Source organism: Schistocerca serialis, chromosome 8 (genome assembly GCF_023864345.2).
Source record: "Schistocerca serialis cubense isolate TAMUIC-IGC-003099 chromosome 8, iqSchSeri2.2, whole genome shotgun sequence".
NCBI lineage: Eukaryota > Metazoa > Arthropoda > Insecta > Orthoptera > Acrididae > Schistocerca > Schistocerca serialis.
The window spans coordinates 289,602,161-289,620,324 of NC_064645.1; the positions used below are offsets into that span (position 1 = coordinate 289,602,161).

Genomic DNA, 18,164 nt, shown 5'->3' on the forward strand with positions numbered 1-18,164 from the left:
ATGAGAAATCAGCTGCTTAATCTTTCCTTGTATACAGAATGTAGCTACCATTTATCTACTTATTTCATGCAGTTACATTGAAATTCAAATTGTTTGCATATCCCAACATATAGTAAAAGTTATATAAAACTAATGTATGTTGCATGTTGCTTTCATGGTGTTGCAGTTTTTATGGCTAGCAGTGTAGTTGTGAGTTTCAACAAGAAATTTTTCCTAAAAAGCAGATGTACTCATAATGGCCATTGAACTTTCTTACACAACAACAACAACAACGTAATTCAAAGGATGTTGTAGTTACATTTGTGGATTTCAAAAAGGCTTTTGATTCAGTTAACAGAGAGACTATAGATAAAATAATTTGAGTATTTGGCATAACGTCTGAACTGACAAACCTAATTTGTGGAATACTTAAAGGTACAGTCTGTAAAGTAAAATTTATGGGAGCTTACACAACAACAACAACAACAACGTAATTCAAAGGATGTTGTAGTTACATTTGTGGATTTCAAAAAGGCTTTTGATTCAGTTAACAGAGAGACTATAGATAAAATAATTTGAGTATTTGGCATAACGTCTGAACTGACAAACCTAATTTGTGGAATACTTAAAGGTACAGTCTGTAAAGTAAAATTTATGGGAGAAATTTCACAGCCTTTTAAAATAGAATCAGCTGTATGGCAAGGTGATGACCTGTCCCTAATTATTTTTAATAGTGTGTTAGAGAAAACAGTGAGAATTTGGAATGAAAAACTTATTGAACTCAACACCTCCACTATAAGGTTAGGAAGAGGAAGCAAAAGGATCAAAATCATCTGTCTTGCATTTGCAGATGATTTTGCTATACTTTCCAAAAATGTGGCATCTGCTATAACGCAAATAAATCTCCTGGAAGAAATAGCCAGCTGAATGTCTTAAAAATTTCTGCAGGGGGGGGGGGGGGGGGGGGAATTGTAACAAATTTTAAGGATGCTCCAAAATTCCTGAAATCAGATATTGGCCAAATGGAGAGGGTAAAAAATTTCAAATATCTAGAGGAGATAATCCAAGAAAATGCTTTGGAAAAATCAGTGATAAGAGGAAAGGTTGCATAAAATGGGGAGAGCATAGGGTATCATCAAAGACCTCTACAATAAAAAGTACCTATCCAAAAAATGCAAAAATAAGGCATTAAAACACAATAGTGAAGCCAGAAAGCCTATATGCAAGCAAATGCCTGGCGTTAAATTATAATTTAGATAAATTAGAAGTACTGGAAAGGCCAATTAGAAGGAAAATATTAGGAACATGAAACACAGCAGAAGGTTTGAAATTACAAAGGAATGCTGAAATATACCAAAATGTAGTAAATATATCAAACATAATGAGAAAAATAAGGTTCACATCTTTTGGACATTTTTCCAGATGCAAGACAGTAGATTAACTAATAAGATTTTCAAATATTTGTGGGGTAAGAAGTCCACAACAAGCTGGGTCAACAACAGCAGAATTTGGACTAGATCGAAAGACAACAAACATCATAAAAGAAACACTCATGGAGACCAAATCCAAAGTAAAATTTATGGGAGAATTGAGCACAGAATTTGAAATAGACACAGGAGTACGACAAGGGGATGGACTGTCCCCAGTGCTCTTCAATTGTGCTCTTGAAAAAGTTCGAGAATGGAGAAAAGCAGGTGCACCAGCACACAGACTGGGACCAAAATCTAAGGGCATAGAATTAGGCTGTTTAGCATTTGCTGATGACATGGCACCTTCTGATCTCAAAATTGGTAATAAGTACATCTCTCGAGTAAAACAATTTAAATATTTAGGTGAATGGACTGCAGAAAATTGTAATGAAAAGAAATCTCTCAGATGAAGAGCCCAGAAAATGGAGACGGCGTTTCAGTTAACAAAAAACCTTTACAACAAAAAGAGTCTCTCATGGAACTGCAAAATACGACACTACACAACAGTAATTAAACCCGAAGCTCTCAATGCATCTGAGACACTAGATCTTCAACACAGAACACTAAAATGGGAAATAGAAGTGAAAGAACGTAAAATAATGAGGAAAAGGACCAAGAACTAAAGATGGTGTGCAATATCCAAAACCTAATGCAGAAATATATATAAATATCTCCAAAATAACAGACACAATGTGCATGAGAAGAAGCCAATTCATGGGACATATAGAAAGAATGGGCTCAAACAGATTAAAGCACAAAATCCATACATTTTTAAAGAACAAAACTACAAGACCAAACTGGTACAAACAGATAGAAAAAGACCTGAAAGAATTAGGGTCTTCAAATCTACATGACAGAAATGAAATCAGAAAAATAAACACACGTGGTTTTGAGGAAGAAGAGAGACACACGTGGTCTACGCAACGAAAGCTAGCCCTTTTTTTGCTTATGAAGGAATACTGGGTGATAAGGAAGGCCAACAAATGTCGATTACGGTGGTCGTAAGTGATCCATCCGCGAAGAAGAAGAATATAAAAGCAGAAGATATAACCAACAAAGAATCCTTTTGGGAAAAAGTATTGAAAATGGAAGAATTCCAAGGCAGGGTAGCTAAAAAGATGGTTCAAAATTGTCTGGAGACAGAAAGAAGAAACATAGTGAACAGATGAAAGCATACTGAGAGAAAAGAAAAGAACAAAGAATGAAGAATTGAAATTGTTATGTGGTCCTCAGATGACGTATTCGCAGTAAAATAATAATAATAATAATAATAGTAGTAGTAGTAGTAGTAGTAGTAGTAGTATAATACGGACACTAAATCGTGGCCATTTTAGACGGGGACTGTTTTGAACAAAAGCTGCGTAAAATATTGGTGGAGGTCGGCCCTGAACTGCCACTGCCAATTCCAGCAAACAGTTGTGTTGCAGTAACTACCAAATGCCTTGTGTACTCCAATTTGTTTTGTCTTGTGAACTGCTTAAAAAAAAGGAGGGGGGGGGGGAGAAGAGAGAGAGAGAGAGAGAGAGAGAGAGAGAGAGAGAGAGAGAGAGAGAGAGAGAGAGTGGAGAGGCTAATCCTCGTGCTCAAAGGGATTCAAATGCGTTTCTCACCACAACAAAAGAACTCGGCAGTCCCCATGGCCATTATGTCAGTTCTGCTTTCATAGAAGCACATAACACAGGCATGAGATAGCAGCCATTCAGGAGAGAGGCAAGGATTGTTCTTCTCCTCTAGGGTGCCCTAGGTTCTCATTTGTTTACGATTGCAGCCGACTGCCATAATATTCTGTTAGCATATTAATAGCAAGTGCTGCATCAGGTGGCTTTGTGGAGTCACTGTAATATCCTAGCACTGGCCTATGAAGTGGTTGTTGCAAATTATTCAGAATGTAGCACTGTTAGAACTATACCTTTTAGCATGTTGTGAAGTAATATAACATAAGTTAAATTTACATTTACACGTAAAACATAACGATGCTGGTTGTCAGCTTTGACTCGTGTCATAATGATGTTGTGTGTGTGTGTGTGTGTGTGTGTGTGTGTGTGTGTGTGTGTGTGTGTGCAATCTTGATTTTGTTCTATACTATTTTTTGCACTCTAGGTTGCACTGACAGACTGATCTCTGTGTGTGTGTGTGTGTGTGTGTGTGTGTGTGTGTGCAATCTTGATTTTGTTCTATACTATTTTTTGCACTCTAGGTTGCACTGACAGACTGATCTGTGTGTGTGTGTGTGTGTGTGTGTGTGTGTGTGTGTGTGTGTGTGTGCAATCTTGATTTTGTTCTATACTATTTTTTGCACTCTAGGTTGCACTGACAGACTGATCTGTACCATAACCATAGGTCTTGGTTAGGTTAAAAGGTGAGATTTTGTTTGAGTTGGCTAAACCAATGAAGGCGAATACAAAATCTTAGTTATTAATATGTGGATCTGTAGCACATCTCAAGGTCTAGGTTGGATTGGAAGGTGACTGATTGTGAGTTGCAAAGCCTATGAAAGTGATGACATATGAATTAACTTATCTCTCATTATGGCATGTACTTGTACGCGTTGATTTGTGGTGTTTTATGTTTTCCATTTTGATATTGGGGTTCAAGGCAGGTTTCTTAACTTGATCATTTCATCAATTCGACTGTTAAGGCTTAAAGGAGAAATGTAACTAGCCCATTCCCTTTAAGGTAAAAAAAAATGGAAATGTCGTGTGGCTAGGGCCTCCCATCGGGTAGACCGTTCGCCTGGTGCAGGTCTTTCGATTTGATGCCACTTCGGCGACCTGCGCGTCTATGGGGATGAAATGATGATGATTAGGACAACACAACACCCAGTCCCTGAGCGGAGAAAATTTCCGACCCAGCCGGGAATCGAACCCGGGCCCTTAGGATTGACAGTCTGTCACGCTGACCACTCAGCTACCGGGGCGGACCCTTTAAGGTTAAATGATATTTTGATCACATTCATAAAGAAATCAAATGTATTCCATTTCTACAGATTTATTAAGTAATATAATACTCGTTAATTTGTGAAATTGATGGTCAGGTTTAAATATAAAACATCAGTGTATCTTCTTTAAGATTTGTCACAGTATAAACTATCTTCACTTTTGCTAGTAATTTGGCTCTTTCAGTAACAATTTTGCTAGTAATTTGGCACTTTCAGTAACAATTTTCCTTCAACAGTATACAAGGTCATACAAGTCTTAATTATGCTACATTTTTTTAAAGTACTTACAGCCATACTGCTTCATTGATATGCAGGAATCATTTTTAACCAAATTCAGAAATCCAACACATGGACAAAATTATCTATATTTTATTCATAGCTCTTATTTGTCAGAAACTGTAGTATGTATTTCAGAATAAAATTCAGTCATCAGTTGCACATACATTTTTATTTTGTTTTACTGGTTTTGACAAACTAATTTGTCATTTTCAGAAGCATACAAAATTAGGGATATTATAAATCTTTGGATCTTCACTATACGTTTATGTAAATTATAAGAGGTGTGTTACAGAAACTTACTTAGTGTTGGTTTAGTATATGTCTGTATCTTCTTCATAGAACCATAATGCCATGATACGTCTGAAAATGGCATATTGTATATGATCATTGTAAACACAGATTGACAGATTATTAGTTTACAGTAACTAATTCACATCCTTGTACACACCAGGCTGCTGTTCCAGTAGCAAAGAACGTATATAAAAGCATGTTGTTGTTGTTTTTGTTGTGGTCTTCAGTCCTGAGACTGGTTTGATGCAGCTCTCCATGCTACTCTATCCTGTGCAAGCTTCTTCATCTCCCAGTACTTACTGCAACCTATATCCTTCTGAATCTGCTTAGTGTATTCATCTCCTGGTCTCCCTCTGCGAGTTTTACCCTCCACGCTGCCCCCCAATACTAAACTGGTGATCCCCTGATGCCTTAGAACATGTCCTACCAACCGGTCCCTTCTTCTTGTCAAGTTGTGCCATAAGCTCCTCTTCTCTCCAATTCTATTCAATACCTCCTCATTAGTTATGTGATCTACCCATCTAATCTTCAGCATTCTTCTGTAGCACCACATTTCGAAAGCTTCTATTCTCTTCTTGTCTAAACTATTTATCGTCCATGTTTCACTTCCATACAAGGCTACACTCCATACAAATACTTTCAGAAACGACTTCCTGACGCTTAAATCTATACTCGATGTTAACAAATTTCTCTTCTTCAGAAACGCTTTCCTTGCCATTGCCAGTCTACATTTTATATCCTCTCTACTTCGACCATCATCAGTTGTTTTGCTCCCCAAATAGCAATACTGCTTTACTACTTCAAGTGTCTCATTTCGTAATCTAATTCCCTCAGCATCACTCAACTTTATTCGACTACATTCCATCATCCTTGATTTGCTTTTGTTGATGTTCACCTTATACCCTCCTTTCAAGACACTGTCCATTCCGTTCAACTGCTCTTCCAAGTCCTTTGCAATCTCTGACAGAATTACAATGTCATCGGCGAACCTCTAAAGTTTTTATTTCTTCTCCATGGACTTTAATGCCTACTCCGAACTTTTCTTTTGTTTCTGTTACTGCTTGCTCAATATACAGATTGAATAACATCGGGGAGAGGCTACAACCCTGTCTCACTCCCTTCCCAACCACTGCTTCCCTTTCATGTCCCTCGACTCTTATAGCTGCCATCTGCTTTCTGTACAAATTGTAAATAGCCTTTCGATCCCTGTATTTTACCCCTGCCACCTTCAGAATTTGAGAGAGAGTATTCCAGTCAACATTGTCAAAAGCTTTCTCTAAGTCTACAAATGCTACAAACCTAGGTTTACCTTTCCTTAATCTTTCTTCTAAGATAAGTCGTAGGGTCAGTATTGCCTCACGTGTTCCAATATTTCTACGGAATCCAAATTGATCTTCTCCAAGGTCGGCTTCTACCAGTTTTTCCATTCGTCTGTAAAGAATTCGCGTTAGTATTTGGCATCTGTGACTTGTTAAACTGATAGTTCGGTAGTTTTCACAGCTGTCAACACCTGCTTTCTTTAGGATTGGAATTATTATATTCTTCTTAAAGTCTGAGGGAATTTCGCCTCTCTCATACATCTTGCTCACCAGATGGTAGAATTTTGCCAGGACTGGCTCTCCCAAGGCTGTCAGTAGTTCTAATGGATTGTTGTCTACTCCCGGGACCTTGTTTCGACTTAGGTCTTTCAGTGCTCTGTCAAACTCTTCACCAGTATCATATCTCCCATTTCATCTTCATCTACATCCTCTTCCATTTCCATAATATTGTCTTCAAGAACATCGCCCCTGTATAGACCCTCTATATACTCCTTCCACATTTCTGCTTTCCCTTCTTTGCTTAGAACTGGGTTTCCATCTGAGCTCTTGATATTCATGCAAGTGGTTCTCTTTTCTCCGAAGGTTACTTTAATTTTCCTGTAGGCAGTATGTATCTTACCCCTCATGAGGTAAGCCTCTACATCCTTGTCCTCTAGCCATCCCTGCTTAGCCATTTTTCACTTCCTGTCGATCTCATTTTTGAGACGTTTGTATTCCTGTTTGCCTGCTTCACTTACTGCATTTTTATACTTTCTCCTTTCATCAATTAAATTCAGTATCTCTTCTGTTACCCAAGGATTTCTACTAGCCCTCGTCTTTTTACCTACTTGATCCTCTGCTGCCTTAACTACTTCATCCCTCAGAGCTACCCATCCTTCTTCTACTGTATTTCTTTCCCCCATTCCTGTCAATTGTTCCCTTATGCTCTCCCTGAAACTCTGTACAACCTCTGGCTCTTTCAGTTGATCCAGGTCCCATCTCCTTAAATTCCTAATATAAAAAGTATAACTAAGGTATATTAAGAGGAAAGTTGCTGCTCACCATATTGCGGAGATGCTGAGTCGCCGATTGGCACAACAAAAAGACTCTCACTAACAAAGCTTTCGACCATTAAGGCCTTCGTCAACAATAGAACACACACACACACACACACACACAGAGACAGACAGACACACTGGTGCATGCAAATGCAACTCTCACACACGACTGCAACTCGGGCAACTGGAACCAAACCGCGAGCTGCAGCACCAGTGCGTGATGGGATTGGTGACTGGGTGAGGGTAAGGAGGAGGCTGGGTCAGTGATGGGGAGGGATGTACGGTGGGGTGGTGGACAATGAAGTGCTGCAGTTTAGATGGAGGGCAGGAGGGGGGGAAGTAGTGTAAAAATAGAGAAATAAAAAGACAGGGTGTGGTGGTGGAATGATGGCTATGTAGTGTTGGAATGGGAACAGGGATGGAGCTGGGTGGGTGAGGACAGTGACTAATGAAGGTTGAGACCAGGAGGGTTGCGGGTATGTATTGTAGGGAAAGTTCCCACCTGCGGAGTTCAGAAAAGCTGGTGGTTTTGGGAAGGATACATATGACACAGGCTGTGAAGCAGTCATTGAAAGGAAGGATATCATGTTGGGCAGTGTGTTCAGCAACAGGATGGTCCACTTTTGTATTGGCCACAGTTTGTCGGTGGCCATTCATGCGGACAGACAGCTTGTTGGTTGTCATGCCTACACAGAATGCAGCACAGTAGTTGCATCTTACGAGGGTAATCCCAAAAGTAAGGTCTCTTTTTTTTTTTTTTTTTTTTTTTATAGGTACATAGACCTGTTTATTTCTACAATGGTTTACATCAGTTTACAGCTTGAACATTTAGCTATTTTTCGACATAATCAGTATTGCTGTCGATGCATTTTTGTAGACGCTGTGGCAGTTTTTGTATGCCCATATCATATCATCTCGCCGCCAGCTCCGCAGCTTTGGCAAAGAAGGATACTGCCACTGGCATGATTGTTGCTTGGTCTCAGGTGTAAAGTGGTATGCCCAGGTTTCGTCACCCGTGACAGTTGATTCCAGAAAGTTGTCCTGTTCGGCTGCAAGGCGGTGAAGAAATGCGGTGGAAGCATCAACTTGTTGCTGCATGTGGTCCTCAGTCAGCAAGTGTGGTACCCATCTTGAGCACACCTGGTAGTTCAATGTTTCCATTAAAATTCTGTGAGCGGTGTTTTGGGAAACCTCAGGAACCAACGTGCTGAGATCATCCAGGGTGATCTGCTGATCTTCACGCATGCTTTGCTCAACCTTCAACACTGTTTCTTCACAAATTGATGGTCTCCTGCTCCTCTTTTCATCGTGAACTTCAGTCCGACCAGCTGCAAACTCTTTACACCCTTTATGAACAATTTTGACATCCATGCATGACTTACCATACACTTCTGTCATTTGGCGATGGATTTCAATTGGTACAGTGCCCTTTGTGTTCAAAAACCGAATAACTGTGCGCAATTTGCACTTTGCAGTAACATCCTACGGGAGCTCCATTCTCAAAGGCTGCCAAGCCAAGACAGCACCTCAGCGCAGTGTGCGCATTTTTACAAAGAGCGCGTGAAGCACTCTTCATAACAGTGTGGCCAACTGCCACACAAACAGAGTTCTGTACTTATAAAAAAAATAGGAGACCTTACTTTTGGGATTATCCTCGTAGCTTGTAGACCACATGACTGGTCTCACAGGTAGCCGTGCCTTTGATGGGATAGGTGATATTAGTGACCGGACTGGAGTAGGTGGTGGTGGGAGGATGTATGCGATATGTCTTGCATCTAGCTCTGTTACAGGGTTATGAGCCATGAGGAAAGGGATCGGGAGCAGGGGTTGTGTAAGGATGGATGAGTATATTGTGTAGGTTCAATGGATGGCAGAATACCACTGTGGAAGCGGTGGGAGGATAGTGGGCAGGACATTTGTCGTTTCAGGGCACGACGAGATATAATTGAAACCCTGACGGAGAATGTAATTCAGTTGCTTCAGTCATGGGTGGTACTGAGTTATGAGGGGAATGCTTCTCTGTGGCTGGATGGTGGGACTTTGGGATGTGGTGGGAGACTGGAAAGATAAGCCACAGGATAATTTTTTTTGTACAAGGTTGGTAGGATAATTACTGTAAGTGAAGACTTCAATTAGAACCTTGGTATATTTTGTAAGGAACTGCTCGTCACTGTAGTTGCGACGACCACGGGTGGCTAGGCTGTAAAGAAGGGCTTCTTGGTATGGAACGGGTGGTAGCAATTGAAGTGGAGATATTGCTGGTGGTTAGTAGGTTTGATATGGATGGAGGTACTGATGTACCCATCTTTGAGGAGGAGGTCTACATCTAGGAAGGTGGCTTGTTGGATTGAGTAGGACCAGGTGAAACAAATGGGGGAGAAGTTGTTGAGGTTCTGGAGGAATGTGGATAGGGTGTCCTCACCTTTGATCCAGATAGCAATGATGTCATCAGTGAATCTGAACCAGGTGAGGGGTTTAGGATCTTGGGTGTTTAGGTTGGATTCCTCCAGATGGCCCATGAATAGGTTAGCATGGAATGGTGCCGTGAGGGTGCCCATAGCCGTACCCCAGATTTGTTTGTAGGTAGTGCCTTCAAAGGAGAAGTAATTGTGGGTGAAGATATAGTTGGTCATGGCAACTAGGAAGGAGGTTGTTGGTTTGGAATCTGTCGGATATTGGGAAAGGTAGTGTTCAGTAGTGGTGATGCAATGGGCATTAGGAGTGTTAGTGTAGAGAGAGGTGGGATTAATAGTAATGAGCAGGGCACTGTGTGGTAAAGGGACAGGAACTGCGGATAGTCAGTGGAGGAAATGGTTGTTATCTTTTGTATAGGTGGGTAGGTACCGAGTAATAGGATCAAGCTGTTGGTCACGAGAGCAGAGATTCTCTCAGTGGGGGCACAGTAATAGACCACAATGGGGCATCCAGGTTAGTAAGGTATGTGGACTTACGGAAGCATATAGAAGGTAGGAGTGTGGGTTGTGGTAGGGCTGAGTAGAGAGATTGACTCATGGGAGAGGTTCTGGGATGGGCCTAAGGATATGAGTAGTGATAGGAGATCCCGCTGGATTACTGGAATGGGGACACTGTGGCAAGGTTTGTAGGTGGAAGTATCTGACAGCTGGCGGACTCCTTCTGCCAGGTAATCCAGGTAATCCATGCGGTTCAAAAGAACAGTGGTAGAGCCTATGTCTGCTAGTAGGATTATAAGTTTGGGATCTGTTTTTAGATGGTGGACTGTGGTTCTTTCTACGGATGTAAGGTTAGTTTGCATGTTGAGGGATTTGGGGAATGATGGTGAGGCATGGTTCAAGGTTAAGAAATTTTGGAAAGTTAACAGGGGGTGGTTTGGGGGCAGTGTGGTGCATCTTGGTTGGATGGAGGAGTGAACTGAGTTAGGCAAGGTTCTATATTGGTCTTTGTTTGAGTCTGATTGGTAGCGTTGGTGGCGGAAAAGCGTTTCCACTGTAGGGGCCGGGAAAAGGAGAGAAAGTCTTAACAAGTCCTTCATGACTGAATTTGTGAGTGGGGCAAAAGGTGAGGCCTTTGGAAAGGACTGATATTTCTGTGGGGCTAAGGCTTCTGGAGGAAAGGTTCATGACTGTGTTGTGGGTCTGTTTACATTCTGGATTCTGTTTAGTGGAGGGAGGGAGTTTGGAGAGTGGGGTAAGTGACCTACTGCCACTGTTGTTTTGAACTGCAGGGATCGCCTGGTCAAAGGACTCTGCCAGCTGTCAGATACTTCCAGCTACAAACCTTGCCACAGTGACCCCTTTCCAGAAACGCAGTAGGATCTCCAGTCACTAATCAAATCCTTACGCTCATCCCAGAACCTCTCCCCAGAGTCCATCTCTCTACTCACCCCTACCACTGCATGCACTCCTGCCTTCTATATGCTTCCTAAAGTGGATAAACCTAACCATCAAGGCACCCCATTGTGTCCAGTTATTGTGCCACCACTGAGAGAATCTCTGCTGTCGTAGACCAACACCTTGAACCTATTACCTGGAACCTACCCTCCTGTGTAAAAGATACCAACCCTTTCCTCCACGGTCGCCCACATTTTATTGGAGTGTCTCCGACTGCGCACCCTTCGGCAGTCTTTTAATTTCCCTGGCACCTTGCCTTTGATTTTATGCGACGATGCCTCCATGGCTGACAATGTTTTACATTTTATCCGTGCTAGTCCTTTTTATGGATCCATTTAGGGGGGTCCTGCACTTTTCCGTTTCTGTGTCTTTTGTCCTCGCGTCTCTCCATATTTGTTGCTGTTTTGGTGTCTCATCGGATGGTTGACTCTTTCCCTTTTTTGTTGTCGTGGTCAGTCAACCAGTCTCCGGCCATCTTCTTTTCTTCTATTTCTTTCTGTCTGGTGTTCGTCTGTACTCTTCTTTTCTGTAGTGTTCGTTGCCTAATTTGTGTTCTTTAGCACCTGGGGGGGCAGTCTCCTTCCCCTTGGGGTTTTATCTGCTCTGCGACTTTGTCTCGCTTGTTTTTGGAATGGGGGACTGATGACCTTAGCTGTTTAGTCCCCCTTAAACATCCCAACAACCACCACCACCACCGACTATTCACAGTTCCTGTCCCTTTATCACATGATGCCTTGCTCATCACTAATGATGCCACGTACCTTTACACTAACATCCCTAGGGCCCAAGGCTTTACTGCTATTGAATACTATCTTTCCCAAGACCCGGCAGATTCTAAATCAACAACCTCCTTCCTAGTCACCATGACCAACTATATCCTCACCAACAATTACCTCTCCTTTGAAGGCACTAGCTACAAACTAATCTGGGGTATGGCTATGGGCACCCGCATGGCACCATCCCATGCCAACCTATTCATAGGCCATCTAGAGGAATCCTTCCTACAAACCCAGAATTCTAAGCCCCTCACCTGGTTAAGATTTATTGATGACATCTTTGCTGTCAGGATCGAAGGTGAGGACATCCTATCCACATTCCTCCAGAACCTCAACAGCGTCTCCCCCATTTGCTGCACCTTTTCCTACTCAACCCAACAAGCCACCTTCCTACATGTTGACCTCCATCTCAAAGGTGGGTACATCAGTACCTCCATCCATAACAAACCTACTAACCACCAGCAATATCTCCGCTTCAACAGATGTCTTCCTTTCCATACCAAGAAGTCCCCTTCTGTACATCCTAGCCACCCATGGTCGTTGCATCTGCACGAAATGTACTGAGGGTCTCGCCGAAGCCTACCAACCTTGTACAAAAAAAATCTCCTGTGCCTTATCGTTCCCATCTCCCATCACCTCCCAAAATCCCACCATCCAGCCACAGAGAACCATTCCCCTCATAATTCGGTAACACCCAGGACTGGAGCAACTGAATTACATTCTCCGCCAGGGTTTCGATTACATCTCGTCATGCCCTGAAATGGTAAATGCCCTGCCCACTATCCTTTCCACCCCACCTACAGTGATATTCCACCATCCACCAAACCTACACAATATGCTCGTCCATTGTTACACAATCCCTGCTCCCAATCCTTTTCCTAAAGGCTCATACCCCTGTAATAGACCTAGCTGGAAGACCTGTCCCATACATCATCCCACCGCCACCTACTACAGTCCGGTCACTAACATCACCTATCCCATCAAATGTAGGGCTACCTGTGAAAACAGTCATGTGGTCTACAAGATAAGCTGCAACCACTGTGCTGCATTCTATGTAGGCATGTCAACCAACAAACCGTTTGTCCACATGAATGGCCACCAACAAACTGTGGCCAAGAAACAAGTGGACCACCCTGTTGCTGAACTCACTGCCAAACATGATATTCTTCATTTCAGTGACTGCTTCACAGCCTATGCCATATGTATGCCTTCCCGTCAACACCAACTTTTCTGAATTGCGCAGGTGGGAACTGTCCCTGCAATACATCCTACGTTCCTGCAACCTTCCTGGCCTCAACGTTCATTAGTCACTGTCCTCACCCACCCAGCCCTGTCCCTGTTCCCATTCCAGCACTAGACAGCCGCCATTTCACCGTCACACCCAGTCTTTTAATTTCTTTTTATTTATCTCCTTTCTGCTACTTCCCCCCCCCCCCCCCCCCCCTTTCTCTCCTGCCCTTCGTCTTAACTGCAGCACTTCTGTCTGCCACCCCCACCATACTATCCCTCCCCCTTCCTGCACCATCTCCTCATTACACCCAACCAGTCGCCACTCCCATCATGCACTGGTGGTGCTGCTTTCAGTTGCCTGAGACTGCAGTCGTGTGGTGTGTGTGTGTGTGGGGGGGGGGGGGGGGGGGGGGTGCGCGCGCGCTCCCGCATATGTGTCTCTTTTTGACGAATGCCTAAATGGCCGAAAGCTTTAATTGTGAGAGTCTTTTTGTTGTGCTACCTATGACTCAGCATCTCCGCTGTATGGTGAGTAGCAACTTTCCTTCTTGTATATTGTTACATTCCATCCTGGGTTTTCCATTTTTTGATTGAGGTATATTAAGAAATCGTGTACTGGGTGGATCACCTAAAACTTGCATCGCAAATATTGCACAAATGGAAAGTCATGCATGGACAAAGAGGTTTACCAATGCAGAAAAAGCTGACTTGTTCATGGTTTATGAAGACTGAAGGAAGAATGCAATTCATTCTTGTATGGTGTATATGGCGAATTATCCCAGTAGATGTCAACTTTCTCAACAGTTATTTATCAGCCTTTTCAACTGCTATATGAAAGTGGTAGTTTTAACACCGAGACAATGTTACAGAAGGAAACAGTTGATGACAGAACGGGGGGAAATTAATGTTCTTGCTGCTGTTGCAGTTCATCCACATGTTAGCTCTTGCAAAATTGTACGAGGATGTAGCATGAGTCAGACAAGTGTCGTACACATTGTCCATTCACATAGGTTCCATCCGTATCACATCTCTCCATCAAGAACTGCATGGAAACTATTATGAGAATCATGTTAACTTCAATACATGGACATTAAGACAGCATACTCCAGTTGTATCACGTATCTTGTTTAGTGAAGAAGCCACATTAACGAATCATGACCAGGTAAACTGCCAAAACGTGCACTGTTGGTAAGTTGACAATCACTGCTGGCTTTCTCAGGGGATATGTCAGCATCCATGAAGTGTAAACATGTGTGGAATAGTGAACCATCAGCTCATGTTCTTATGTCTCTTAGGTGGAACACTGAATGCACACAAGAATCGTAACCTCCTAAGAGACTGTCTTCTAAGGATGCTAGAAGACATTCCTCTGCAGACTAGGAGTAACCTGTGGTACCAATATGATGGCCGTCCAGTCCATAGTGCAAATCATTGGATTAGGGCTCAGGGGGCCTTTACCTTGCTTGGCCTGTTCCCCATATTTGACGCCTTTAGCTGTTTTTCTATGGAGAAAACTGAATGGTGCTGTCTACAAGGAAATACCAACTACACCCAATGATAGGCAATGACGTATTGCAGCAGCCTGCTTGGACATCTCCACTGAAATGCTGGCATGTGTGCAGCAGTTGTTCCATGCCAGACTGAAAGTTTGTAGTGCCGCTACCAGTGGACAATTATAACACGACCTGTGATAGTCAGTTGTCTTGTTAGTGGTCAGAATCCACATAACTAATGTATGCACTTGTGTTGTTCTTTAGTGTGTACTACCACAGGTATTCTACAAGTGTTGGTGTGGGAACTTTTCAAAATATGATATGTTGTAAACAAGTCTCACTAAAATCCTGCAACAGACACCACTGACATTCTAATTTACCTTATTTTTAGTTTGTTAATGTCTGTAGGCACTGTTTGATTTAAAAAAGTGTACGTTTGCAAAAAAACTCTTTCTAAGTATTATTACAATCTACTGATTGGCTAACAATACAAGCCCATAACTACCAACCATTCTGTGAAAACCGCACATTCTTAGCATTTTCCATTTTCACAATTTCTGTTGTGTATGTTTTAGGTGATTCACCCTGAATGATACATTTGGAAAAAAAAGCAAGTTGATCATTCAATAAGTCTTTTGAATTGAAGGGGGAATATTTATATATTTCAAATTCTTCTAAAAGGTTAATTTTGTTGTCCTTGTCAATTGTACGCAAAATTTCCATGTCAAGCAACGGTGAAGCAGGAAGAATGTGTTTCTTACTTTTGAGATTTTCTGCAAAAGTCAACTCATATGAATTCCCAATGTTTCTGTTGAGCAAGTGCTGATGAATGGAGGTCTTAAATGCCCTCCCAATCTGTTCTGTATAAAAATTCAGACATATATTACACTGTTTTTTATAGACTCTAAAACTGAGAAATTTTTCAGTCGGAGGTTTCTCTTTGCGTATAAAGAGCAACTTGGTGATATTGTTGGTGATAAAGGACACTTCGTGTTTTTTACAAATTAGCTGTACGATATAAAATGTCACCTAAAAATTCAGTTTAGAGTAATTTATGTTTTTGTTGGTTTTATGTGTATAAAGTTTTTGTACAAAGCTTGCTTGATATATATTTTTGACAGCTAAGTATTTTAAGTTATTAAGTTAAGTAACAAAAGCAGAAGGATTTAGGAGCACCTCAATAATGTGGTCAATCATAGCGTGAAAAAGTCCCAATTTGTGCTTAAAGGTGGGGGGCAAGAGGAGGCATGGATGGTGTTATCGATTATGGTGAGTTTCCTGTAAAAGTCAAAGTTATGTCGACATTACCTGCTTGAGGTAGTTAGTTCTGGTGCATAACAGCATTTTTGTTAAAAAAACTGAAACTATATTTTCGGACAACAAAAAATATGTGAAAATGATTATTAGTTTTTGCTAATTATTTTTTTTATGTAATATGTTTCTTTAATTGCAAATAAATTATTTTCAGATTGTGTTATTCGGACGACATACTACAAATACTTTCATCCTAAGGAATGCTTAATTACAAATGGAGTTATAAACCGATCTATTGCTCAAGCTTCAGAGAAATACTCGGCATATCAAGATGACTATTATAGTTCCCAGTAAGTGTAAATATGCATTGTGAGAATAATAATGTGTGTTAAATTAAGCTTGTTTCTTTAACATGAAATTAGATTTACAACAACTAACATCTGCATGCATTTTTTATGCATCTTGCTTCTTTTCTTTGTTTCTGGCTTAACAGTACCATAGTCATTTAGTAGCCAAAGCACCATTGGTGTATGTGTGTTTTAATTTGTGTTTTTATGAGTCCTTGTATCTATATTGGTGCAATATATAATATGGTGTATATTTGTCAATTTATAATGAACACAGTTTCAACTGCGGCTACATTAAATTCCACATTGAAGTTCAAAATATAAGGAATATTTGTTCTTGTTCTATTATTATTATTATTATTATTATTATTATTATTATTATTATTATTAGCATAGCAAGGAATTTACAGCCTGTTCTCCAGTTGACAGCTACAAATGGTTTACTTAATAGTGTGCTTCTGGGTGTTCTACGGAATTGTTGTTTTAGTTCGTAAAATGGAAACAACAATTTGGCAAAATGCCTGGAAGCACACTGTTAATCAATCACACTGAGAAAACATGAGACATCACCTCACTCTATGGGGAAATGAAATTTCGCAGTGTACACTAGTTGGATAAGCTCCACCAAGGACAGGTCATCTTCTCAGTGTGTTGAGATGGACAAGTTGCACCCAAGTTCACTGAAATGAAATATCATATTAACACATCAGTGGCAAATTGGATTGTGCACCATGCAAGCAAGCCAGACTGTAGTGTGAAAGAGAATTTGTGATGCTCTACAAATGCTAGACGTCATTTCAAAAGAGCACAGTGAAGATCATTGTCAAAGGGTTATATTTCGTGCCCACTCCAAAATTGCTACCAGTAGCAGAGTAAATAAGCTCTGTGGAGCATATAGTGTATCTTGTACTGGAAGTAGCAGGAGAGATTTGCCATGACACCTGTGGAGCACTTACAAGGTGTCAAGGCTAAGATCAAACATCTTTAAGGGAGAACTAGCATTAAGAAATCTGCCAGATGACAAGAAAGCTGTAGTTCTGCCAGCACATTCCTAATGTCACATGTGAGCTACAGTAAGAAGATTTTCGATCTATTGAATGACATTGCGGACCGACGGACAAATGTTGATCCAACAAATAAAATTGAGAGGAACATGATGGTGATTTCTCAGTGAATCTGGCTTGCCACATAATGTCATTAAGGGTATTAAAACACAAGTGGCAGAGCCACCTCTACTGAGTAACCTTCCTAAGGTACATAAGGAAGGAATTCTGTAAGAGTCATAGTAATATTGGTGCACCTATGTACCTATCGGCAAAATACCTGAAACACATTCTCAGTGTAATGTGGGAGGTGTGAAGACCACATCTGCATCTCCACTGACTTCGTCCAATGCCTCATTCAATTGTGGTTCCCGGATACAGCTATAATGGTCAATATCAGTGTGGTCTCTCTCTTTATGAGGTTCCACTTTCTGATTCCTTTGACATTTGTTCCCCAGAACTTTTTAGACACATACTGACATCTATTTATCTCCTATCGGACGGAAAATATGATAAACAAACTAATGTGTGACAAATGATAGTCCATTATCAAATGTTGTGGCGAACCTACACATGGAACACTCTAAAGCAAAGGCACTACAGTATGCCAACCTGAAACCAACGTGTTTCTGTCAGTAGATGGATAACACATTTGTGGTGTGACCATATGGAGCAAAGAAAGCTTCAAGGGTTCCTAGAACATTTAACCTCTGTCCATCATAATATCAACTTGAAAAATATTGCTAGCCACCTTCCCTCGGCGTGTTAGTTAAGAGAAGAATGGATGGTTCCCTGGTTCACAGTATATGTAATAAAATCTACACACACTGACCTGTATCT

General features: G+C 41.2%; 1 protein-coding gene across 1 annotated transcript in view; it reads left to right on the forward strand.

Moving 5' to 3' along the window:
• The window catches only part of LOC126416116 (intraflagellar transport protein 52 homolog), a 73,510-nt gene that overhangs the window by 3,338 nt on the left and 52,008 nt on the right, over window positions 1-18,164 (forward strand). Inside the window, exon 4 of the mRNA XM_050083639.1 lies at window positions 16,149-16,284. Coding sequence (XP_049939596.1) covers window positions 16,149-16,284 — 136 coding nt within the window. The remainder of the gene's footprint in view (window positions 1-16,148; window positions 16,285-18,164) is intronic.